General features: G+C 47.5%; 2 protein-coding genes across 5 annotated transcripts; one reads left to right on the top strand and one right to left on the bottom strand.

The window, feature by feature from the left end:
- The first annotated feature begins 363 nt into the window (after nt 1-363).
- ddx18 (DEAD (Asp-Glu-Ala-Asp) box polypeptide 18) lies at nt 364-7,434 on the top strand. The gene is made up of 14 exons (XM_062456384.1): nt 364-518; nt 1,120-1,308; nt 1,452-1,682; nt 1,892-2,027; nt 2,160-2,260; nt 2,397-2,596; nt 2,705-2,819; nt 3,029-3,168; nt 3,355-3,516; nt 5,065-5,217; nt 5,512-5,625; nt 5,823-5,879; nt 5,965-6,142; nt 6,380-7,434. Exons 1-14 carry the CDS (start codon nt 413-415, stop codon nt 6,529-6,531), a joined length of 2,034 nt encoding a protein of 677 aa, XP_062312368.1. The 5' UTR covers nt 364-412; the 3' UTR covers nt 6,532-7,434.
- Nucleotides 7,435-9,278: 1,844 nt separating this feature from the next.
- On the bottom strand, nt 9,279-22,499 carry LOC134017081 (glycerol kinase-like). Of its 4 annotated transcripts, none has more exons than XM_062456379.1 (20): nt 22,284-22,499; nt 20,734-20,807; nt 19,732-19,832; nt 19,545-19,622; nt 19,093-19,172; nt 18,268-18,405; nt 18,059-18,168; nt 17,910-17,976; nt 15,738-15,773; nt 15,141-15,208; nt 13,225-13,267; nt 13,034-13,114; nt 12,609-12,687; nt 12,295-12,391; nt 11,988-12,072; nt 11,746-11,866; nt 11,119-11,256; nt 10,479-10,565; nt 9,890-9,986; nt 9,279-9,589 (listed from the first exon to the last, which is right to left on the bottom strand). In XM_062456379.1, the coding sequence occupies exons 1-19, from the start codon at nt 22,392-22,394 to the stop codon at nt 9,910-9,912; spliced, it is 1,671 nt and encodes a 556-aa protein (XP_062312363.1). In that variant the 5' UTR covers nt 22,395-22,499; the 3' UTR covers nt 9,279-9,589; nt 9,890-9,909. The 4 variants fall into 4 exon arrangements, with proteins under 4 accessions (XP_062312363.1, XP_062312365.1, XP_062312366.1 ...); XM_062456381.1 differs by having other exon boundaries at nt 9,894-9,986; XM_062456382.1 differs by having other exon boundaries at nt 9,909-9,986.
- Nucleotides 22,500-25,200: the final 2,701 nt, after the last annotated feature.

Here is a 25,200-nt window from a genome sequence, read left to right as displayed (position 1 = left end):
CGTAAATAATTTAACGTTTTGTGCAAGCTGGATGTGCTTGCCTTTGGCTTAGCTAGCTATGTGTCCAGGCTGTGTGATATCAACACCCTATATTTTCGCCCTGGTTAGCTCAAGCAATCCCGCCCAGCGGTAATTAGCTCAGCTGTACAAGTTACTTACCGGTCCGTGGGTCAGGTCTGAAGCTAGGACCGAAAAAGAGCACAGCCGACCAGGTCTGCAAAATGATACATTATGCCTGCTAGGGTTTTCTCTTGAGATGTATAACTAGTATAACTAGTTAAATACAGACTATTTGCAGTCTGGCATTACGTATGACGACTATGTGAGGCCGCGGATTTTCCGTCAGGCAGTACAATTGATGCCAAAGAGGGGTCCTGTAAACACACGTGTGCGTGCGTGCTCAGATGGAATAATGGCAGACCTGCAGATGAAGCTTCTTCGGAAGAAAATTCAGAAAAGAAACGATAAAAATAAAGAGCGCAAATTGCTTATAAAACAGAAACAAAATGAAGAGAATGGTAACTAGCCACTTAATGATATAGGGGATGTGATGTCAATATGTCAACAGTTTACATTTACGTTTTTGTTTAGCTAGCGTTAGGCTACCTAAATAGCTAGCTAGCTAGTATGAAGCATGGCTATCTACTTCGTAATAACTCATAATATTAGCTAGAGTTAGCAAACAGCTTGCCGTTCATTTTCTTCAGACGACGTTCGTATGAGCAGCTTTTAAATGTATATATCATACAATAGTATATAGGCCTAGTATTCAACTTACATGTTTGCTTAATAAACGTACTGTAGCAAGTATTGGGAAACTATAGCTCTTCCTTTGCAGTGGTAGTTTACAGGCTATGCTAGTTTGTTACTTGTTTGGAATAACGCTCCTGAAATAAATATCCCAGTTGGCGATGAAATAACATATTTTCACCCCCCTTTCTCGGGAAATTGTATTATTTCGGTCTAGCGGAAGTTGTTTTCATGCGGTGGTTGTTCATCCCCTCTCCCTCGTGTTACACTCGATAACAAACATTAGTGTCTTACATTATGTAAATAATAAAAGGATTATACATTTTTAAACTGGATTTTGAACCCTCATTTGTGCTCGTGTGTTCTCAGAAGATGCAAACGGACTGCCAGAGGACGGCTGCGGAGAGAGTCACGACGCGACGTCATCTTTGAAGCCGGTTAAAGCCAAACCCACGAAGAAGCAGACGAAACAGAAAAACGTGACAGAGACGGAGAAAACAGCAGATGACAAGCCTACGAAAAAGAAAAGGAAGCTTACCAATGCTGCTGAATGTCCAGGTAAAAGGGAACATTCCTTTTCAGTTTGTCCTTGGGAGGGAATACATCTGTTTTTCAATGCATTAATAATTCTTCATATAATGGATACGTTATAAGCACCCTTACTGGACCATACAGCTGTACATGTAACTATATGACTTCAGGAGTGAAAAAGGTGAAGAAGAATGATGTTGATGTGGAGGAAGAGGAGGAGGAAGGGATGAAGATGACAGAGGACAACAAACAGACCACAAACAAACCAGCAAGTGCAGAGGATGGAGAGGAGGAGGAGGAAGATGATGATGAGATGGATGAGGAAGAAAGTGATGGGGAGAAAGAGGGGGGTGAAGATGAGGAGGAGGAAGATGGCCCTGAACTTCCCACTGGATTGACAGGTTTGTGTCTACAGAATCACTCGGGTCTTTTGCAAGACTCTGCACATTGAAATATGTACACAGGCATGGTCATGTCATAATGGTCATGCATAGAGTGCAATTTTCAGATTGATGAGGTTTTGGATATATGCTCAGTTTTTCTTATTGTTGTTGACACGACTGCATTTCCTGTGATCCGTGAGTTATATGATGTTTATGTTGTGGCTCAGGAGCCTTCGAGGACACATCGTTCGCCTCTCTCGAGGCGCTGGTGAGCGACAGCACACTGAAGGCTGTCAAGGAGATGGGCTTTGAGCACATGACTGAGATCCAACACAAAAGTATTCGTCCTCTGTTAGAGGGAAGGTGAGCTTATCCCAGCACATCTCTCCCACATATACGATCTGAATATGGCATACTCTCTGTGTATGAGCTGTCAAAGTGTAATGATGTGTTTTAGAATAAAACAGCCAAACTCACTCAGTCTCTGTCTTGTAGGGATGTTCTTGCAGCAGCTAAAACAGGCAGCGGTAAAACTCTGGCCTTCCTCATCCCCTCCATCGAACTCATCAACAAACTCAAGTTCATGCCCAGAAATGGTAAGAATTAAAGTGTTCTTAAATATGTTTGATTTGAGTTATCTCACTAGCATTAGTGGTTTCCCTATCCGATCAATATGCCAAACGGAACTAGACGCTAAATTGGAAACCGGGCCTCTCCTCTTCCCTCCGTCAGGCACCGGCGTGGTGATCCTGTCTCCCACGCGTGAGCTGGCCATGCAGACGTACGGCGTGATGAAGGAGCTGATGGCACACCACGTCCACACCTTCGGCCTCATCATGGGCGGCAGCAACCGCTCTGCAGAGGCCCAGCGGCTGGCCAACGGCGTCAACATCGTGGTGGCCACGCCCGGACGCCTGCTAGACCACCTGCAGGTTGATCATAGGCTGATTTACAGAGGGAACGCTGTAGTTTATGAAGACATTCGATAAAAGTTGAAAACATGGAAATACCTAGATATCTAACGAGGTCTTTGTCTGCAGAACACCCCTGGCTTCATGTTCAAGAACCTGCAGTGTCTGATCATCGACGAGGCGGACCGGATCCTGGAGGTGGGCTTTGAGGAGGAACTGAAGCAGATCATCAAGCTGCTGCCCAGTACGTTCCTCTGGCCTGCACATGAACCCCTCTGGCCTGCACATGAACCCCTCTGGCCTGCACATGAACCCCTCTGGCCTGCACATGAACCCCTCTGGCCTGCACATGAACCCCTCTGGCCTGCACATGAACCTCGCTGTCAAACTAAGAAATGACCGGAGCAATTTAATAGAAAGTTTGTTTATTATGTTTCTGCTCTTGTCCCTCAGAGCGGAGACAGACCATGCTGTTCTCAGCCACCCAGACACGCAAGGTGGAGGACCTGGCCCGAATCTCCCTGAAGAAGGAGCCTCTGTATGTGGGCGTGGACGACAACAAGGACAACGCGACGGTGGACGGTCTGGAGCAGGTACACGGAGGAGGAAGAGAAGAGGGAACAATAGACAGAAGAGAGAATTGATCAAAACTTGTGAAAGTTGGGAGTCACACTAGTGAAACTTGGCCTCGATTCACATTAGATATCAATGTTAGGCGTTATCGAATGTACTTCTAGATCTAATCCCTTATTTGTCTGTGTGTGTGTGGCGTTGCCCAGGGCTACGTGGTCTGTCCCTCTGAGAAGCGCTTCCTGCTGCTCTTCACGTTCCTGAAGAAGAACCGGAAGAAGAAGCTCATGGTGTTCTTCTCCTCCTGCATGTCTGTCAAGTTCCACTACGAGCTGCTCAACTACATCGACCTGCCCGTCATGGCCATCCACGTAAGAGAGACACCCAACGTCCAGAGTCTGTGTTTACCTATCTGTGCCTATTCACCTTGTAATACCTCTTGTCTTACTGATATGAGCTAAAGCACATACCCACTGGACACACTAAAACTGAGAAGCAACCTGACCAGAGTGTGAGGCCTGGGTGTGGCTGGTGTGTGTGTGTGAGGCCTGGGTGTGGCTGGTGTGTGTGTGTGAGGCCTGGGTGTGGCTGGTGTGTGTGTGAGGCCTGGTGTGGCTGGTGTGTGTGTGTGTGAGGCCTGGCTGTGTCTGGTGTGTGTGTGTGAGGCCTGGGTGTGGCTGGTGTGTGTGTGTGAGGCCTGGGTGTGGCTGGTGTGTGTGTGAGGCCTGGGTGTGGCTGGTGTGTGTGAGGCCTGGCTGTGTCTGGTGTGTGTGTGTGAGGCCTGGGTGTGGCTGGTGTGTGTGTGTGAGGCCTGGGTGTGGCTGGTGTGTGTGTGTGTGTGTGTGAGGCCTGGTGTGGCTGGTGTGTGTGTGTGTGAGGCCTGGGTGTGGCTGGTGTGTGTGTGTGTGAGACCTGGGTGTGGCTGGTGTGTGTGTGTGTGAGACCTGGGTGTGGCTGGTGTGTGTGTGAGGCCTGGGTGTGGCTGGTGTGTGTGTGAGGCCTGGGTGTGGCTGGTGTGTGTGTGTGTGAGACCTGGGTGTGGCTGGTGTGTGTGTGAGGCCTGGGTGTGGCTGGTGTGTGTGTGTGAGGCCTGGGTGTGGCTGGTGTGTGTGTGTGAGACCTGGGTGTGGCTGGTGTGTGTGTGTGAGGCCTGGTGTGGCTGGTGTGTGTGTGAGGCCTGGTGTGGCTGGTGTGTGTGTGAGGCCTGGTGTGGCTGGTGTGTGTGTGAGGCCTGGTGTGGCTGGTGTGTGTGTGTGTGAGGCCTGGGTGTGGCTGGTGTGTGTGTGAGGCCTGGTGTGGCTGGTGTGTGTGTGAGGCCTGGGTGTGGCTGGTGTGTGTGTGAGGCCTGGGTGTGGCTGGTGTGTGTGTGAGGCCTGGTGTGGCTGGTGTGTGTGTGTGAGACCTGGGTGTGGCTGGTGTGTGTGTGAGGCCTGGGTGTGGCTGGTGTGTGTGTGTGAGGCCTGGTGTGGCTGGTGTGTGTGTGAGGCCTGGGTGTGGCTGGTGTGTGTGTGAGGCCTGGTGTGGCTGGTGTGTGTGTGAGGCCTGGGTGTGGCTGGTGTGTGTGTGAGGCCTGGGTGTGGCTGGTGTGTGTGTGAGGCCTGGTGTGGCTGGTGTGTGTGTGAGGCCTGGGTGTGGCTGGTGTGTGTGTGAGGCCTGGGTGTGGCTGGTGTGTGTGTGAGGCCTGGGTGTGGCTGGTGTGTGTGTGAGGCCTGGGTGTGGCTGGTGTGTGTGTGTGAGGCCTGGTGTGGCTGGTGTGTGTGTGTGAGACCTGGGTGTGGCTGGTGTGTGTGTGAGGCCTGGGTGTGGCTGGTGTGTGTGTGAGGCCTGGTGTGGCTGGTGTGTGTGTGAGGCCTGGTGTGGCTGGTGTGAGGTGCAGACATGGCCCTGTCAGTGGAGTGACTCTGCTGTGGTCCTCTCAGGGCAAGCAGAAACAGACCAAGAGAACCACTACCTTCTTCCAGTTCTGCAACGCCGACTCGGGGATCCTGCTGTGTACCGACGTGGCGGCCAGGGGCCTGGACATCCCAGAGGTGGACTGGATCGTCCAGTACGACCCCCCAGATGACCCCAAGGTACGCGCTCCACTCACACCGGGACATCAACCGGCAGAAGTAACATTGGAGAGCATCAGAGATGTGGTTTTGTCTTGATACATGCAAAATATATACACACCCAGACGGTAGTGCTTTACCCAGAGTCTGCAGAGTAGTGTAGTATTGCTGGTTAAGCCCCTGTTAGGCCTGCAGGAGTACATCCGCAGGGTGATGACTGCAGTAGTACTACAGTAGTATTGTGTATTCTGTGGTGTTGCAGGGTGATGACTGCAGTAGTACTACAGTAGTATTGTGTATTATGTGGTATTGCAGGAGTACATCCACAGGGTGGGCAGGACGGCTCGAGGGATTGACGGCCGAGGCCACGCCCTCCTCATCCTCAGACCCCAGGAGCTGGGCTTCCTACGCTATCTCAAACAGGCCAAGGTACCCTCCACCTTCCCTCTCATCCTCCCTCCTTCTCTCTCTCCTCCCTTCCTGTCTTTCTCCCCCCCTTCTCTCCTCTGCGCCATCCGCCGTGTCCAGGCCTAGTGGCAGGCTTAGTGCTCCTGTGTCTGAATACGGCCACGTGTCATTTCCAGTACCCTCGTGTGGTCGTCACATGGTTCTCCTCTTCCCCTCAGGTCCCTCTGAGCGAGTTTGAGTTCTCCTGGACCAAGATCTCTGATATCCAGTCTCAGGTGAGAAGTCCTTCGTGTCCCCCACCCTCCCCCCTCCTCCTCCTCCTCCCCTGACCGTGTGACCCTGCTCCTCTCTCCTGGGCAGATGGAGAAGCTGATAGAGAAGAACTACTACCTTCACAAGTCAGCCCAGGAGGCCTACAAGTCGTACGTGAGGGCGTACGACTCTCACTCTCTCAAGCAGATCTACAGCGTCAACACCCTCAATCTCCCCATGGTGGCGGTGTCGTTCGGATTCAAAGTGCCGCCCTACGTCGACCTCAGTATCCTTCCATCTGTCGTTTTAACTAGTTAATTTGTTGACCAATGACTGAACATTTGTAGTGCTGTAGCTTAGATGCTGCAGGTGTTTCCGTAGTGGTTGTCATGGACACCCCCAGGTGTTTCAGTAGTGGTTGTCATGGACACCCCCAGGTGTTTCAGTAGTGGTTGTCATGGACACCCCCAGGTGTTTCTGTAGTGGTTGTTATGTGTTAACACCTTGACCAGCGTTCCTCCAGACGTCCATTGCAGCACCAGAGGAGTGAAGATGCAGAAGAGAGGAGGAGGCGGTGGCTTCGGGTACCAGAAGGGCTCCAAGAACGTCCACAAATCCAAGATCTTCAAGCACGTCAACAAGGGCAAGAGGGACGGGAGGCAGTTCTCCCGCTGAGCCCAGGAGCAGAAGCCCAGGACACAACCTCCTCCTGGGCTGGCGAGGAGAGCGTAGCCTGCTAGCCTCAGTAGAGCTTCATGATATTTCCCTCCCACTGTGTTCAGACCACTTCTCAATGTAAGAGGCTTCATTTGTCTCCTGTGACTTGATCAAACAGGTCTCTTGTGATGGCTGTTCCTGACCTTAGTCCTCGCATTCCGGTGTTCTTTACAGCAGATGTGTATTTTATGGATAAAAACTTTGATATATGGAAGTTATGTTGATTTCTCTGCTTATACTCTTCTGGTTAATAAAACAATTAAACACCTTAAGTGTTGGTATGCCTACAGAATGTCAGACTGTCAGATGGTTAGTTATTGTAAAGGGGGAAGGAAAGATGACCCTGTTGCATCAACAACATCTTAGGACTGCTTGTGTTTTGTGATATTGTCATTGTTTAAAACAGAGAAAACACATGGTTCTTACAAGAACTGCAAGTGTGTTCTTTCAAGCAAGCGACAACTTTACCGCATACAAAAACAAAGTGAAGCATTTTCTTTTAACTGTTGGGCTGTCGCAGACCCCCCACATTTGTTTTTGTATTGGGTAAAATTGGGTAAACACAACGATGGTTCATTATGAACCTTTGGGTCATGTGACCCAAAGGCAGCACAAGGGTTAATCCACAGTGAAATGTATTAAAATGCTACCATGTACAACAGCCTGGCTGGAAGAGAGAGGAGGGAGTGCATTTGTAAAAAGCAAAATGTTAAAAGGGACGGAAAAAACAATTACTGCAATACTGGTGGTAGTAGCACTGTTTGTTGGATTTGTGGCACGAGCTGATATTTCACAGTTAACGATGTCATAGTTAAATTAACTTGTTAATCAATCCATTAAAAAGTGTTTAATATTTATATATTTAATATTAAAAATTTATATTTAATATAGCATTTAACATGCTATTTTAAGTCAACCACTTTTTCACCTGTAATATTAACAGACAGTGGGGTTCAATGTATGGACTGGCTACTGCATTCAAATGTGTGCATTGACTCGGCCAGCAATTGTCTCCCACGCCATACGCTGCTACAGCCGTATTGCTTTTTTCCGGAATATGTGCTCAGATTCACCATGAACACGTATTAACACTTCTATCTGAAGTGTGGTGAAGTAGGACAAAGTTTTTTTTGTTGCCGGTGCCATGGTGGAGCCTAGTATCAGAGTTCCATTGATGTTGGCTTTTAATAGTTCTCAGTTCTCGTGCTTAACTCAGAGTGGACGTACTCCGAGTTGATTTAACTAATTCAAATCAGCTTTTCTGGAACCGAAAAGTCAAGAGTTTCCCATTTGAGGGTAAATCAACTCAGAGTTCAGGGTTAGGTTCACCCAATGCCGTTTGTTGAACCCGCTTTCTGGAATACCGCCCTGGCGTCCTTCTCAGAACTCTCTTCCTCAGCTGTTTGTAAACCGAGTACACAGAGAGTTGAGGGATTCCCTGACAGCTAAACAACATGGTGTGCACACACACAAGCCATCTGTGACATTGCTTGTAAAAAGGGCTATACAAATACATTTTGATTGATTGACTCACAAGCACACACACAAGCACACACGTACACACACACAAAAGCACAAACACACACAGTGCTGGTGCTGGCACGAGACAGTGCTGGTGACTAACGTCAGTCTTGCACACAGGGAAACAGAGAAGTCCAGATCGATCTATGTCTGGAAACAGAGCAGTCCAGATCGATCTATGTCTGGAAACAGAGCAGTCCAGATCGATCTATGTCTGGAAACAGAGCAGTCCAGATCTATCTATGTCTGGAAACAGAGCAGTCCTGATCTGGAAACAGAGCAGTCCTGATCTATCTATGTCTGGAAACAGAGCAGTCCAGATCTATCTATGGCTGGGGTTTCTAGGGATTGGGTTCTAAGTATTCGGTGTGGTGGGATACTAAACTTGATTGATGACGATAACCACCAGCAGAACAAACTGTGCTCGTGGGTTTAGAACAGTGGAGAAAGAACAGGTAACACCAGACAAAGTGAGGGAAGACAGGGAGACAGAGAGAGTGGGGGGGGGTTGATGGGGTACGAGTCCAGCTTTGGTAACCCCTTGTGACCTCACCCAGTTTCCCAACTGTCTGAGCAACAAAATGAAATACGGAAGATAACGAACAAAAGAAAATGTAATGCCGAATGGCTGACGGGTCGGGAATGGCTTGTGTTTGACAATGAAAATGTTGTCATGTTTTGTAAGGATTGCCGCATGTAGTCTACGAATAAGAAAACTTATGTTGCTTACTGACACAGTCTAGTGTAATGTAAATACACTGTTCTTAATAAAGAGTATATTAGGTCAGTTTAATTAATGCCTGTTTAGGACAAAACGTTACTGTAAATGCATGGGCAGGAGTCAATCTCATCATGACGCGAATGGACGTTTTAGCCATTTACAATAAATCGTGTCCTTACTTAGTCACGTGTTGGTGATTTCACATACCCTTGCATCATACGTCTGTGCTTCATTTTACTTCATTTTCTGTGTTTTTCATGCCAACAATGTTAATAAAATGATCAAATGCATTCAGTGAAACTCATAATTGTTCTTATTTTCACCGGAAAAAAATTGTCTAGTGGAAATTCTGATTGTGATGATCAAATTGGCTGGTGATCAAAAAAGTTAATTTAGAACCCTGACTGTAATGGACACGCACCGATCTGAATTTCAACAATCTGTTGAAAACAATAAATGTGTATTTCCGGATGAAAATAATTCAGTTTTATTAAATTCAATACAAATATAATACAAATAATTCAGATATCATATATTCAACAACAAAATATTTCAGTTTGATGAAATTCGACATACAAATATTTCAGATCTTTCATATTCAAATACAGATCAGTCATTGGTCAGCTTTCTAGCTCCAAAGTACAGAGGCTGTTGTGGACCGCTGCTGATTGTTGACGCTCAGCTGCCAGGAGCCATTCTCTCAGCCTGTGAATTCCCCCATTTAGTTCCTTGGCAGTGGCGATGTGTCCTGGTTCAAATCCTACTGATTGTGACCTGAGAGTTTAGAGGGGGAGAAGGGCGTGAGATAAAGTCGCATGAAAAATCACGTACGAAGTCATCACAAGACCTGTGCAAACCAACAGACATACAGTTACAGTAAGTGTCCGGCAAACAACACCTATGTTAAGCATGATCGTTCTCTAACTCACACTAATTCACACCAAAGATGTTACAGAAGAGAAGAAAGCGCATACACGGCACGTTAGCAGTAGGCAGTTAACCAGAACGTAGTTCTTGCTGAAGAGGGTAGCCGTGTTTACACATGCACGCATGTGCACACACACACACACACACCTACATGGAAGAGCCAGACCTCAGGGGTCAGCTCTGCTGGGCAGCGGGCTGGGAGGGGGGATGCCCCAGGGCGATCCGTTCATCTTCTTGCTCACCACTGCAGCCAGACCGACATCAAGAAAGGCATGTGGGTCAGACAGTGTTGTTGTACCTGAGACAGTCTGGTCCACTTTTTGAAGGTCTTGGTCTCGGAATTGACCGCATTTTTACTCAGACTCAGGATTTTATTTTAAGAACGGTCAAAATCACAACTGCGGGGATATCACTAAATTGTCTGTGCATGCCCACATTTATTTTATTTACATAATTACTGTAATTGGATGTAAAACTTCCCGCTTCAAATGCAACCGATAATTTATCAATTTGTAATTGGAAACTTTTAACTAAAATTAGCTGGTCTTGGTCTTGTCTCGATACACTTTAGTCTTAGAAAACATACAAATGCTGATCGATAAGTGTTTAATTCACTGAGTGTTTGAGTGAAAATTAGCCTCGACTTCTTAAGCAGAGAGCCAGTCTGATAGTTCTCAGGTAACATGTCTCTCGTGCCAGAGCTGCCGGAAGGCTTTAAATCATCCACAGCGCTCACCGTTATTATAGGAGATCGGCTCTATGGTCTCCCAGTCCATGGCTTTCTGGACAGCCTTCTTCCAACGCGCAAACCGAAACTCACTCTCTGTGAACAAAATAAAAGTGACACTGGGATGACATGATGTAAATTTATCCACTAGGTGGCACTGTCCTGCTACACTTTTCTCAATCAATGCTGGACAATTTAAAAACTGTTACTGTCCCAATACCAGACTCAAAACATCAACTCTTCAACCATGCAGCTGTTGTCTCAGTGGGGTCAAGAGGGCATGAGGAGGGTGAGGGAGGGAGGGAAGGAGGGAAGGAAAGAAGGAAAGGAAAGAAGGAGGGAGGGAACGGAAGGGAGAGAGGAGGGAGAGAGGAGGGAGAGGAGATAGAGAGAGAGAGGAGGGAGAGAAAAGGGAGAGAGGAGGGAGAGAGGAGGGAGAGGAGGAGGGAGAGAGAGAGGAGATAGAGAGAGAGAGGAGGGAGAGGAGATAAAGAGAGAGAGGAGGGAGAGAGGAGGGAGAGAGAGAGGAGATAGAGAGAGAGAGGAGGGAGAGGAGATAAAGAGAGAGAGGAGGGAGAGAGAGGAGATAGAGAAGAGGGAGGGAGAGAGAGAGGAGGGAGAGAGAGAGGAGGAAGAGACTGTCTCCTACCGTCTGTTTTGATCTGGGGATGGAAGGTTTCGGGGATGCAGGTTGGGAGGTCACCAGGGGTCAGGCTCCACACCCCCACCGCCGCCCCCGCCGCCATGGCTACCCCCAGAGCCGTCGTCTCTGACATGGTTGGCCTGTCTGGAGACACAGATGCCATGTTACACACACACACCATGACCTGTGTGTGTTGTGCTGGACTGTAAGTTCTGGAGTGGTTGGGTACACGAAGAACCAGTTGCTGTTAGAAGTCCCCCTGTTAATGTCAACACTGTGTGTCTGAACACATGTCCCTGAACGCGTCCTTGACAGTGAGTGTGTGTTTGAGTTCACTAAAACATCCATAATGTGAACTCACCATAATGTGAGCGCCTCGCACGCTGAGCGTGCGAGGGTGAGCGTGCGAGGGTGAGCGTGCGAGGGTGAGCGTGCGAGGGTGAGCATGCGAGGCTGAGCATGCGAGGGTGTGCGTGCAAGGATGAGCGTGCGAGGGTGAGCGTGCGAAGCTGAGCGTGCGAGGGTGAGCGTGCGAGGGTGAGCGTGCGAGGGTGAGCGTGCGAGGCTGAGCGTGCGAGGGTGAGCGTGCGAGGGTGAGCGTGCAAGGCATGCAAGCGTCCCGGGGATCCTCACCCACGGGGATGCCGAGGATGTCGGCCTGCAGCTGCATCAGCAGCCTGTTGGAGGTCATCCCCCCATCCACCTGCAGCCGAGCCAGGGGCAGCCCTGTGTCTTTGTTCATGGCATCCAGGATCTGGACACACACACAGCAGTTAAACACAATCCTGCTATTCTTGTTCATAGCCTCCAGGATCTGGACACACACACACTTGAACATGTACAGACACATATGGACATAAACACCGCCAGTGTACCTCTCTGGCCTGGAAACAGACTGCCTCCAGGGCAGCGAAGGCCAGGTGGTTCTTGTTCGTGAACTGAGTTAGTCCACAGATGATCCTGTAGAACACACACACACATTGATATGAAACCAACCTGTGTGTCATAGTATAGTACAGTATAATATGGTATAGTTTTTTACAATCCAGTATAGTTAATGAGCATAGTGTAGTGTGTTGTGATCCAGTCCAGTGGTAAGGTCAGTATAGTACAAGATAGTGTAGTGTGTTCTAACACAGTCCAGTGGTAAGGTCAGGATGGTGTGTTGGGACGTGACCTCACCCTCGTGCGCTGGGTTCCCAGTAGGGGGCGTACAGACCAGAGAAGGCAGGAACAAAGTAACACCCGTACGACGTGCCAACAGCTGCCGCCAGCTTCTCTGGAGGGGGAGAGAGAGAGAGGAGAAATGGAGCGAAAGAGGGAGAGAAAGGAAGAACGAAGGAGAGAGAAGGAGAAAGGGAGTGAAAGAGGGAGAGAGAGGGGGAGGGAGTGAAACAACACAAGGAACTAAAATGTATTTTATGAATAGTCTCGAGGTGACAGTAGTGTGCTGTGCATGTGTACTGTGAAGGTTGAGGTTGTGACTGGGTCCTCACCTATCTCAGAGGTGGACTGGACTATCCCCATGTTATCCTTCAGCCACCTCACCACTGCCCCTGCTATAGCCACGGAGCCCTGTGGGAACACAGCAGACCAGTCACACACCAGAACCAGTCACACACCAGAACCAGTCACACAGCAGAACCAGTCACACACCAGACCAGTCACACACCAGAACCAGTCACACACCAGAACCAGTCACACAGCACCAGTCACACAGCAGAACCAGTCACACACCAGACCAGTCACACACCAGAACCAGTCACACACCAGAACCAGTCACACAGCAGACCAGTCACACACCAGAACCAGTCACACACCAGAACCAGTCACACAGCACCAGTCACACAGCACCAGTCACACACCAGAACCAGTCACACAGCAGACCAGTCACACACCAGACCAGCCCAGTCCCGCTCACCTCCAGAGCGTAGCAGGCAGGAGCGTCTTTCCCCAGCTGGTAGGCCACCGTGGTAAGAAGCCCGTAGTCGGACATCACTGGCTGAGGGGGGGGGACAGGAAGTGAGGGAGGAGGAGGACAAGAAGTGAAAAAACCATAGACAAAATATTTAGAGAGACTGGATGTGTTTATTGAGTGTAATGTGATCTTACCTTGAGCCCTGTGTTTCTTAACAGGAAGCAACCAGTTCCATACCTTGAGAGTAAAGCACAAAGCAGTGACACAATCAGACACGATCTAGTCAGATACTTCAGACTGTTTATGAGATGGAAGGCTTATTGTCTGAAAACCAGTGCCTCCAGTCCTACACAAAGACTGTGTGAGGGACAGAGAGGGAGACACCCAGAGAGAGAGGGAGACATCCAGAGAGAGAGAGGGAGACACCCAGAGAGAGAGAGGGAGACACCCAGAGAGAGAGGGAGACACCCAGAGAGAGAGAGGGAGACATCCAGAGAGAGAGAGGGAGACACCCAGAGAGAGAGAGGGAGACACCCAGAGAGAGAGGGAGACACCCAGAGAGAGAGAGGGAGACATCCAGAGAGAGAGAGGGAGACATCCAGAGAGAGAGAGGGAGACATCCAGAGAGGGAGAGGGAGACATCCAGAGAGAGAGAGGGAGACATCCAGAGAGGGAGAGGGAGACATCCAGAGAGAGAGAGGGAGACACCCAGAGAGAGAGAGGGAGACACCCAGAGAGAGAGGGAGACACCCAGAGAGAGAGAGGGAGACATCCAGAGAGAGAGAGGGAGACACCCAGAGAGAGAGAGGGAGACACCCAGAGAGAGAGGGAGACACCCAGAGAGAGAGAGGGAGACACCCAGAGAGAGAGAGGGAGACACCCAGAGAGAGAGGGAGACACCCAGAGAGAGAGAGGGAGACATCCAGAGAGAGAGAGGGAGACACCCAGAGAGAGAGAGGGAGACACCCAGAGAGAGAGGGAGACACCCAGAGAGAGAGAGGGAGACATCCAGAGAGAGAGAGGGAGACATCCAGAGAGAGAGAGGGAGACATCCAGAGAGGGAGAGGGAGACATCCAGAGAGAGAGAGGGAGACATCCAGAGAGGGAGAGGGAGACATCCAGAGAGAGAGAGGGAGACATCCAGAGAGAGAGAGGGAGACACCCAGAGAGAGAGAGGGAGACATCCAGAGAGAGAGAGGGAGACATCAACTAAACATTGCACATTTGGAGTATGGAGAAACACAATTTCGACCGTCTATGTAACTACTTGTTGCTGGTATGATTGACAATAAAGTTCCCTTTGACTTCAGGGTGTCCCGCAGCACTTTGCAGTTAAGGCAGCTGCCTAAGCAACACGCACCTGCCGCCTGAACTACGTCGTCAATTTCTTTTTGCAATATCCGCCGTTGTCCTGTTTTCTCTTTTCCATTCCAAACCGTGACCAACGCCAGTCTCCCTTCTCTGCAGAACGCATTAGTCTATCGCACAAACTAGACCCCCCCCCCTGTCTGACGGCAAACCCTACCCTACCACCTTAACAGATTTTCTACGGGAAACCCTGGACTTTGACCAAAGCCCCTTTCTAAAGAAGCCATTAACCTCCAGGCCACATCAACCCCTCCCTCGGTAGGGTTCAAAGTCTTGCCTATAAACACCAAGAAATTACTGTAACATTGACATGCTCCTCACTTGCTTATAGCAACACTTCCTCATCACTAAACCACATCAGTACACACAGCTGGTTAACGGGAGCCAAAACACAGATCCTGATTTTGGAAAATCGGTGATAAATAACAGCAGGAGTTGGTATGTGAATGGTTCACCAGGTGAGACAGGTGGAGGTGAGACAGATGTTGTAGGTGAGACAGCTGGAGGTGAGACAGGTGGAGGTGAGACAGATGTTGTAGGTGAGACAGCTGGAGGTGAGACAGGTGGAGGTGAGACAGGTCAGACAGGTGGAGGTGAGACAGGTGGAGGTGAGACAGATGTTGTAGGTGAGACAGTTGGAGGTGAGACAGGTGGAGGTGAGACAGGTCAGAGAGGTGGAGGTGAGACAGCTGGAGGTCAGACAGGTGGAGGTAAGACAGGTGTTGTAGGTGAGAGATCGTACGTGTTTTTGGCCTGTCCATCCTGGAAGCACATCTGTCCCACTAGGGCGGCCGACTGGTCTCCTAGACACTGGGAGACACAACCACGTCCCATCAGTCCTCTAACCACACAACACACAACCACATCCCATCAGTCCTCTAACCACAGTCCTCTCCACACACCTCCACACACAGTCATGTCACAGTCCTCTCCACACAGTCATGTCACAGTCCTCTCCACACAGTCATGTCACAGTCCTCTCCACACAGTCATGTCACAGTCCTCTCCACACAGTCATGTCACAGTCCTCTCCACACAGTCATGTCACAGTCCTCTCCACACAGTCATGTCAGCTGATGACTGGTGGAAAAGTTATATTACACTAACGTCATGTACTCATTCAGCAGGAGCTTTTAATCAAAGGATCGGGGATTAGAACCTGTGACCTGAAGACAAATGCTCTACCACTAACCCCTCTAAAAGTACTTATCCTTGTGCTTCAGTGCTTTTACTGAACCTCCACAGTCAATGCTGTCGCAGAACAGTTTCATGACAAGCTAAGTTCTACTCATGTGAAGTAAAAGGTAAAATATGACACAAAAATAAATATGCTTCTTACCCCTGAAATTGGCACTCCTGCGAGAGAACCGGATTTCTAGGAGAAAGGGGAGGAGAGGCAACATCAAATGTGTGTGAATCCAGAGAGGACAGGTGCAACACCTGACAGAGAGGGAGGGGCTTCCTGAGAGGTAAACTCTCAGGGAGTCAGGTGGCTGAGCGGTTAGGGAATCGGGCTAGCAATCAGACAGTTGCCGGTTCGATTCCCGACTGTGCAAATGACATTGTATCCTTGGGCAAGGCACTTCACCCTACTTGCCTCGGGGGAATGTCCCTACACTTACTGTAAGTTGCTTTGGATAAGAGCGTATGCTAAATGACTAAATGTAAACTGAGACACCAACATAGCCGACCTCAGCTCTGTCAGAGGTCAGACAGTTGAGCTGGTGTGCCGTGGCTTGGTGAAAAAAGACAGGAGAGCCAAGGGGCTAGTGTTACGCCCCCTCCCCCCTACACACACACACACACAACACACACACATACACAGAGCAGAGGGGGAAGGGATAGCTACTATCTGGTAAGCAGGGGGAGGTTTTTCCAGAGAACACTGATGTCCCTGGGTGAGCTAGGTGGTGATAGGGCACTTGCAGTAATTTACGGCTCTTGGTGTTTCATGTCAACCATCATTTTGGGACTGTTACAGTGGCTTCTTTGTGTTTGTCTTGAGCCTGACGAGGACACATTGTGCCTCTTGTTGAGGCCGGTTCACACCGGCCCAACATCGTCCAACACACATTCCACTGGTGGCTTCTTAGAATGTTTGGTGAAACATTTGTGCTGGGGGGCCATAATGTTGCGGGGTGGTGCCGCAGTGGTGAATTTTCAACTCATATAATTTTAAATTCTGGTGCTGTCAGCAGGGAGTGCTGCAGCACCCTCAGCACCCCTAGTTCCCGCGGCCATGGTAACTGTCACAGTTTCACCCATGTCAGTTTGTCTGTTTGGGCAGTGTGACCTGGCCTTTAGAGGAAAGTGATGTTCGATCCCTGCAGGTGAAGTGGGGGACAGGCAGCTCACCGCTGACCTCTGAACACCGGGGCAAAGTGCAGGTTGTGTAATTGGTGTCGCAGGACAGACGCTCACAAAACAACAGAGGAAAACCAACACACGTAACCCTCTGAGTTGAACTACTTCTGTGACAAAAGATGACCTCTCAGATTAGTGAGTATGGCCTTTCACATAGTTTGAATCTGCATCGGTCTGTGTGGATCAGAATCAGAAAGGGGTTTATTCGCCATGAAAGTTTGCACAGACAAGGAATTTACTTTGAAGGTGCATACATTCAACATATAGGGATCATAAATATTGAATAGTGGTGTACAAGTCTAAGAATAGTGGTGTACAAGTCTAGGATGTGTGTGTGTTTTACTGGATGTCACAGTTTTACTGGATGTCTAATATAGAAAGTCTCCATCTGTCTCCTCTAAAACCTGGCTTCATTTCAACAGAGACGAATGAACAGAACAGAAGTATTTATAGAGGACAACGTCCCACTAATACTGGCACTGGAGTATGTTCCTTATTCAACTCTCCTGCCCTTGAACTAATGTCTTTCCACAGTATTCAGATTAGTCTTTTCTACACAACAGCAGAATATCTCTCCACAGCTTCAAAGCATCATTCTCAATCAACCAGATTTGTATCATTCAAACTTACATGTGTGTCATCTTGATATCCAGAATTAGATTTGTATGACACAGTGGTCTGTTTGGACTGTGTTACCTTGGAAATAACATTAAAAACCCTGTGACCCTGTACTGCCTATCTGAAGCCTCACAATCCTTACCTTAGCTTTTCATTAAATGTGTTTTATAGGTTTTGCTTTTAATTATTTATTGGCCTTGATCTTTTTAATTTTAATTATTAAACTTTGATTCTTCTTAACTTGTATTACGCTTTGTAGCACTCGGAGATTGCTTAACCCAATCCTTACCTACTAAACATGACCTAATCTTGAATTACACGTATAAACATAAATCTTATCTTAAGTCAGAAGTAATTCTGACTACACACTAAGTAATTTAGTCTAATTAGCCAACATGTATGGTTGCATTTATTGGTAAGTAAATGCCAGCAATAATTCTGACAGACACAACCACCCATTCTACCCCCCCCCCCCCCACACACACACACACACACACACACACACACAGCATAAGATGTGTAAACTCACCAGTGATCCATATACTTCTGAAGAGCTTCTTACTTTGGGTAATATTTCCATTGGGACATCAAAATACCTATAAGAACAACAACAAAGATAATTTATTGTGGCCTGTCCCTAAAATATAGGTGCACATTCAAGTGTGTGTGTTCTTCCACCTGCAGAGCTCCGGGTCCCAGTCCAGAGTGTGGATGTTGAACAGCATGGTGCGGCTGGCGTTGGACACGTCTGTGCAGTGAACCCCTCCATCCTTCCCCCCCGTCAGGCACTGACACACAGAAGGATGTCCTCACTTTCAAGCGGTCTTGTGTGTGTTATCTGTGTGTGTTGTCTGTGTGTGTGTGATGTTTGTGTATGTCTGCCCTACCCAGATGAGCCAGGCGTCCACAGTACCGAACATGGCCCGGTGTGACTGGACCGCCTCCCGCACCTCCTCCACGTTGTCCATGAGCCAGCGCAGCTTGAACGCACTGAAGTACGTACTGATGGGCAGGCCTGTTTTATGCTGAACGGAGAGATGGAGGGGAGATGGAGAGACGGAGAAGGAAGAATTCAGCATTCTAATTTACACAGTAAAAGGTACACAAAACACTGACTACCAACACACGTCTGTATAGACACACTAGATATATAATATTGAAGTTCATACAATGAAACGGAATATACACATTGCGTTTTTAAGTATGGTTGTGGCCTGTGTGAATGCTAAATTGCAGTAATTAGTGTTGGGTCCTTCCCCTGCTGAGGGCAGTGAGAGAGGGAGAGGGGGAGAGAGGGAGAGAGGGAGAGGGGGAGAGGGGGAGAGAGGGAGAGAGGGAGAGAGGGAGAGGGGGAGAGAGGGAGAGAGGGAGAGGGGGAGAGAGGGAGAGAGGGAGAGGGGGAGAGAGGGAGAGAGGGAGAGGGGGAGAGAGGGAGAGGGGGAGAGAGGGAGAGGGGGAGAGAGGGAGATAGGGAGAGAGGGAGAGGGGGAGAGGGGGAGAGGGGGAGAGAGGGAGAGAGGGAGAGAGGGAGAGGGGAGAGAGGGAGAGAGGGAGAGGGGGAGAGAGGGAGAGAGGGAGAGAGGGAGAGGGGGAGAGAGGGAGAGGGGGAGAGAGGGAGAGGGGGAGAGAGGGAGAGAGGGAGAGAGGGAGAGGGGGAGAGGGGGAGAGGGGGAGAGAGGGAGAGGGGGATCCTCCATATCAGCAGGCTTCACCTTCAGGTAGTTCTTGTTCTGGCCGGGGGTCTTGTTGATCAGTCTTTCCACCGTGGACTGTGTCCGCAGGTCCAGCCAGACTGCAGAACAAAGACAACAAGCTGACTCACTCAGACACTCACTGAGCTCCAGTCAATCAGCACGTCCACAAGGAGATTGCAAACTGCTACAGACAAGCACATTCTTGAGGATTAATCAGCCACAAAGCAGCATTCACAGCTTCTCACTCACAACAATGGACAGTTGGGGACTGATGTAACAGCTACGCTAACGCCAGAGTGCACAATTTCACAATGTGGGCTGTCGTTTCCTCGATGAGACAACTTAGGGGAGTTACAGTGAGTCATGACACGTCAGAGACTACGTCAAACTTTTGCGCTGTCTTCTCATAATGTGTTTAAACCTGTATATTCAGATATCGACCAATGAGCAGTGACGTATTGCGTACCCACCAATAGCATTGTATAAAGGTTTTCCGGTGTCCTTGTCCCACACGACTGTAGTCTCTCTCTGATTGGTCACTCCGACAGCTGAAGAAACAAAAAACAAAACAAAACCTTGAAGCAGCTGGCAGGGCTCTTCCTGGGGGGTTTTGAACCTCTGTGGGACGTAGTGGAGGGCAGCGGGGTGTCAAGTTACCCTTGATGTTGGAGATGTGGAGAGGACTCATCTTGTCACAGGTCCTCTCCATGCACTCGTACACGGACTGAAGGATCTCCATGGGATCTTCCTCCACCCATCTACACACGCACGCACAGACAAACGTAAAACAGGAATGTAACAGGTGTGTAGGGTTTCCGTTGGTTACAGGTGTTGATCTGGGGTTATTTGCGACACCCTATGCGACATTGCTTGTAAAAAGGGCTATACACATCTCATTTGACTTAACGTACATTTGCTTGTCTTGGTGAGGCTAGCCAATAGGATTAAATCCTCACTACACTCTTAATGGACAGGGACAGTTGGTTGAAAGATCATGGCGGGTAAAGAGAATGTCACATATGTCACAGTTCACCCCCCTACATCAGAGTTAGCTCTGACTGAACGGTCTTCCAGACCCTTTGTGTGGGCGTGTCTTATTCTGTAGTCTAATCTGCTACAGGAAACTCCAGTGACTACCTTTCTACAAGGTCATGGCAATAATAAGTCATTTGAGTTGGCTTGAGTATCCCCTAGCACAACTGAGCCTCTTCCTTTATTTTATTGGTAGTGCCCACTTGGTATAAAACACCACGGCCATGGTTGACAGGACGTTGGACTTTGAGTTTGTTTCTGAGTAATTCGAGATGGGGAACCCAATTTCGATCGTCTGTGTAACTACTTGTTGCATGGTCTGATTGACAATAAAGTTCACTTTGACTTTGAGATTAAATAAATCTAACAATGCTTTGTTACAGTGTAACCAAGGAAGACCAGTATCCCCTCTGCCCTGCTCTGGGAACATACAGTGGTTCAGGATCACTAGAGATGGACTAGGATGTTAGAGATGGACTAGGATGTAAGAGATGGACTAGGATGTTAGAGATGGACTAGGAGTCTAGACAGACACTAAAGATCATAAGTATAACGATATTGGTTAGATATTGGTATTGGATATTTATTGGATATATATATGATATTGGTGAGGTCAGATGAACTCACCCTTCTTTTTGAAAACTCTGCTTGATTTCAACCTGGTGTTGACTGACGACCTCTGCTGTTTTAGCGTTGAACACCTGGAGAGAGAGAGGGGGTAGACAAAGAGAGAGAGTTAGAAAGAGAGAGGGACACAGCAAGAGAGTGGGCGAGCGAGCACAGGGCAGACAAGAGAACTGTTGTAGACTAAATCATTTTTCCCATTATCTTGAGGAGTGGGGAGGTGGAGGAGGAGGAGGAGGAGGAGGGGGGGAGAAGGGGGGGAAGAGGAGGAGGAAGAGGAGGAGGAGGATAAGGAGGAGGGGGAAGAGGAGGAGGAGTAGGATGAGGGGGCGGATGAGGAGGAGGAAGGCATTACTGGGCTTGCAGCAGTCCCTCTTCAGTTAGGTGTTTTACTCATCAGCTCAGGAGTTTTAGACAAAGTTATCTAGCCTTTCTGTGATACTTCAGGATACCTTTATAGTCTACTGGTGTACAACATAGAGGGCAGGGGCGGTGTTAGGCATGGGCGGACCGGGCAGCCGCCCGGGGCGGCATTTTTAAGATCTCTGGTATAAGTATAGTTTAACGTCATAAGTAAAAGTGTTTCTCCCTAAAAGTTATATTAATATAGCATGTAATAAGACATTTAGCGTGTAAGGGCATGTTTATGTAACCCTCCTATTATGTTTGGTGTCAATTTGACCCCAGGCTGTTTTAGCTGTATAGAACATAATGGTCTTACCATAACAGCCTTTTGATTTCAATGGGGGGGGGGGGGGGGGCGCGAAGGGCGTCTCGCCCTGGGTGTAATTCAATGTAGAACCGCCACTGATAGAGGGACAAAGTTGGTTTAAACACTGTAGAATAGCCACTTCAGGAATATGAAGGGCTTATCCCTTGTAATAGGTAATTCTGTTTCCTTGTGTTCTTGTGGGTGTTAAACGAAGTCTTCAACAACGACATGTGGTTGTGCGATTCAATAATAAAGATAAGCAATGGGTGCAATGGGTTCCAATAACAACCAACCATCTCAAGTAAAACATTAACAATTCTTGTTGAGTCTGTAGTTCATTACAACCGCTGACGAGCCTGTCGACCAGGGCTGCTGACCTAGTTGAGTAACAAGAGATCTTTCAAATAACTTCAAAAAGCCACTTCTGGAAACAGCAAAGAAAAAGGATGCGGGCAGGGTATCAAATAGCAAATACAATGCAATATCCACAACAAGGACAACAGCCCATCCCAACTTCAAGAGTGACTTAAAACCCAAATCTCTGAAGTTAATCTATGTTTTTCGAATATATCACCTATATATCGAATATCAAGACAGCTGCGTTGTCATACATATGAAAGTCTCGTTTACTTTTGGTGGCAAAACCTTTGAAAGATTGAACACTTCCTCTTAAATACATTTCAAGTAGCTTTGACAGAATGGGAAAACGTTACCCAGAAGACTATGTGAACATTCTTCATGCTTGTACGCTTTTGTTTTGCTTTGATATAAAAAAGTTTCGCCATAGTTCGTAAAAAGGAGCAAAGGAGTTTGCATGCATCTTCCGCAGTTGACAACTCACCAGGAACCTAGTCGAGCTGGTGCCTTGGTCGATAGCTGCTACCAGGGGATCCATCGCTCTCCCACTCTCTTCTTGCAAGCTGCCGTTCGTGTGAGCCGTGTTCACTTTCATAAGTCTTACCTTTATATGACTTTGCTGACAAAGCTAAAGTAGGTAATCAAACAAGTTAGAGACTCCCTGTTCCCTGTTATACAAAGCCAGTCGGTGCTCGTCCTGTAATAAAACAAAGGGCCCGTCCCAGAGTTAATTTAATTGGATGCACTTGGGAAATTGCCGCCTCCCTCTTCATGCTGCCCTAGTCAAGTTGTGGTTCTTGGGACACCACCGGATAGAAATTCAGGAAATGACCTATCCGAATGAACAGAGTTCATGTAACTTCGGCTCTTTAAATCGATTGTCATTGGTTTGAGTGTTTCCATGGCATTCAGAAATGTACAAACGCGCAAATTGAAATTTATATCGGAAATGTATGAGCTGGTGTAACAGACGTGGTCTTGCAAGCTCCGTCAGAGGTATCGGGCAAATCGTCCCGCACTGGGTTCGAACTTACCACCTCTGACTTCCCAAGCGCCACCACTACCAACTACGCCAACGAAAAGCTAGCTATTCGTTGATGCGGGTGGCCTGTCACATACCTGAGGAGTGAGTTTCACCGAAACACACCGGCTACATTGGCATCAAACAAAACAGGTACTTTACGTAGCAAGATTTGTCAAAATATGTTCATTTTATTACTATAATAATGTGGTTTTTAAAGTCAGAAGTTGTTTGCAATGCAATTTGCGAGCTTTTAATTAATTAGTGATAAGGCCGTCAGAGTTCTCCTACGTAGCTAGTGGGTTGATGCTGCCCCCTAGATAGTTCTGTGTAAAGTCCTGCCTGGCCCTGGGCCCGGCATCGACCAATGCTCTGTTTCATTACTGCACAGACTATCAAACAGGTCTGCTTTGGACGTTGAACTGTTGAACTGTTGAACTAAAAACTGAATTGCAAAACCACCTCTGCGATAGCCTACTGTAAACACCTCTGCGATACTGCTACATTTGGTAGGCTATTGATCCGATACCAAGTAAATAAAGGGTCAGTATTGCCAATACCGATACTTTTTACGTAGAAAAGCAGCTTATCTACTTTCGTGTAGGGGAAAGCAATGCCTCATAATATATGAAGTGAATGCATCATCAAAATGCATATTTGAATGAAAATGTGATTTTCATGATCATTTAATGATTTTGTGATTTTTCCTTTAATTAGTTGATGATTATGATCATAATAAAACACAGGACAAAGAGTCACGCGGCAACAACTCACAGCATAGCAGGGGAGGTGGGGGGAGGGGCAAAGTGAGCTTGAGCGAAGTGAGAGGATCGGTGTTTGCACAACCACTATGATGTAAATTGAGTTGTGTACTGAATGTAGAGAAAATTGAAACTTAAGTATCGATCTCATCACGCCAGTATCGATCAATACTGATACCAAAGTATCGATATCGATACTTTATATCTATCCGCCCACAGTTCCTAGTTTACCAACCATTGTTGGCTATTTGCACAGACAGTGATACGTATTTCGACGAGATGGCAAAGTACACACATCCTTCATCCTTAAAAGTACAGATAGGCTACTCATGTTTAAAAAGACTGGTAAAAGTTGAAGCGCTGACTACACTTTTTTCACTCAAGTTAAAGTAAAGAAGTAAAAAGTATCCATATCTACTACCTCAAATCATATTATTACATTAATACAAAAATACACTATAGACACGCAGCGCATTCGCCAGGAATCCTTTTTGACACCGACAATTTCGAACATCTCCAGCATATGGCTATGGGTGATCAGGAATGTCTCTATTCTCAGTCATGTCGACATCGCTAACTCCCTCTGTCTCATCCATAACGTAGGCCTACCTTTTTTTCGAAAAACTTTTTTTCCAACTTTTCGAAACTTTTTTCTTTTCAGTGAAAAGAGAGGGCAGATGAGAACAGAGACATCTTAAACAGAGTAGATATCAAAGCCGAACTTTTTTAAAAACCTTTTTTTCAAATATATTTATTTTTACTTTTCAATTTTTTTTATTCAAATCACTTTTTCAACCTTTCAAAAAAAAAATCAAACTTTTTTTTTCATATGTTATCAACTTTTTGGAGGGACAATTACTATAACTATAACTGATTGTTATTTCAAAAATATATAATTGTCTGTTTAAAATGTATATCTTGGTGTCAGGTACCAGGCCTGTGTCCCAGTCTGTCACACACTCTCTATTTTTAGAACTGGGTCTCATTCCTTCTCCTGTGATAATGGAGGACAAGAGGAGCCTAAAATAGACACAGGCTTTATGTGGCCTGTTCAGAAATATATTTGCCTTCCAACTGTTTGAGACTGTGAGCTAAGACAGACTGGCATGCGAAGATTCCCAATTAGGCTTGTGTGTGAGTGCCACAGTCTTAGAGCCAAGATATACTCAATCAGGATGATTTTAAATGTATATCAACTGTTTTAAACAAGTTTAAACCTCTTCTTAGAATGTTGAATTTTGCAAGGTGACAAGGCCTTATGTTTGGTCATGTGGTTGCAGATCCTCAAGCTGCTTCTGTTTGTGTTGTGATCACCAGGGATAGCATGCTGCAATCTCTTCCCCTCATCCAGTCGTCGCACATCATGAGATCAATACATCATCTGTTGTGGTGAGTCAGAGTGTCATGGTCAGACTGCTTCACAGGTCACAACGAGTTTCAGTTCAAACACAAACAGTCCATGTCCTAATTGTGTTGCCCTATTGCCAAACCTTTACTCGTATTTTGTAATTACTGAAGCATTTTCATGTCAGTGACATTTCATTTAAAGTCATGTTTTGCCTATTAATACTGACAGGCAACTCATGTCATGGCCTAAACAAATTCTGAAATATAAACAG

The sequence above is a fragment of the Osmerus eperlanus genome, chromosome 3 (assembly GCF_963692335.1).
Source record: "Osmerus eperlanus chromosome 3, fOsmEpe2.1, whole genome shotgun sequence".
Taxonomy (NCBI): domain Eukaryota; kingdom Metazoa; phylum Chordata; class Actinopteri; order Osmeriformes; family Osmeridae; genus Osmerus; species Osmerus eperlanus.
Note: the sequence above shows the minus strand (reverse complement) of the source record. Positions and strands in the feature narration are given on the sequence as shown.

What these genes read in the sequence shown, in the direction of transcription:
- ddx18 (XM_062456384.1), top strand. Translation starts at nt 413, where the DNA reads ATGGCAGACCTGCAGATGAAGCTTCTTCGGAAGAAAATTCAGAAAAGA. An exon ending in CAATGCTGCTGAATGTCCAG is followed by an intron (nt 1,309 to 1,451) that starts GTAAAAGGGAAC and finishes ATATGACTTCAG; the next exon opens with GAGTGAAAAAGGTGAAGAAG. An exon ending in TGCCCGTCATGGCCATCCAC is followed by an intron (nt 3,517 to 5,064) that starts GTAAGAGAGACA and finishes TGGTCCTCTCAG; the next exon opens with GGCAAGCAGAAACAGACCAA.
- LOC134017081 (XM_062456379.1), bottom strand. Translation starts at nt 22,394, where the DNA reads ATGAAAGTGAACACGGCTCACACGAACGGCAGCTTGCAAGAAGAGAGT. An exon ending in TGGGACCCGGAGCTCTGCAG is followed by an intron (nt 17,977 to 18,058) that starts GTGGAAGAACAC and finishes TTGTTCTTATAG; the next exon opens with GTATTTTGATGTCCCAATGG. An exon ending in CATCCTCGGCATCCCCGTGG is followed by an intron (nt 11,257 to 11,745) that starts GTGAGGATCCCC and finishes CTGTGTCTCCAG; the next exon opens with ACAGGCCAACCATGTCAGAG.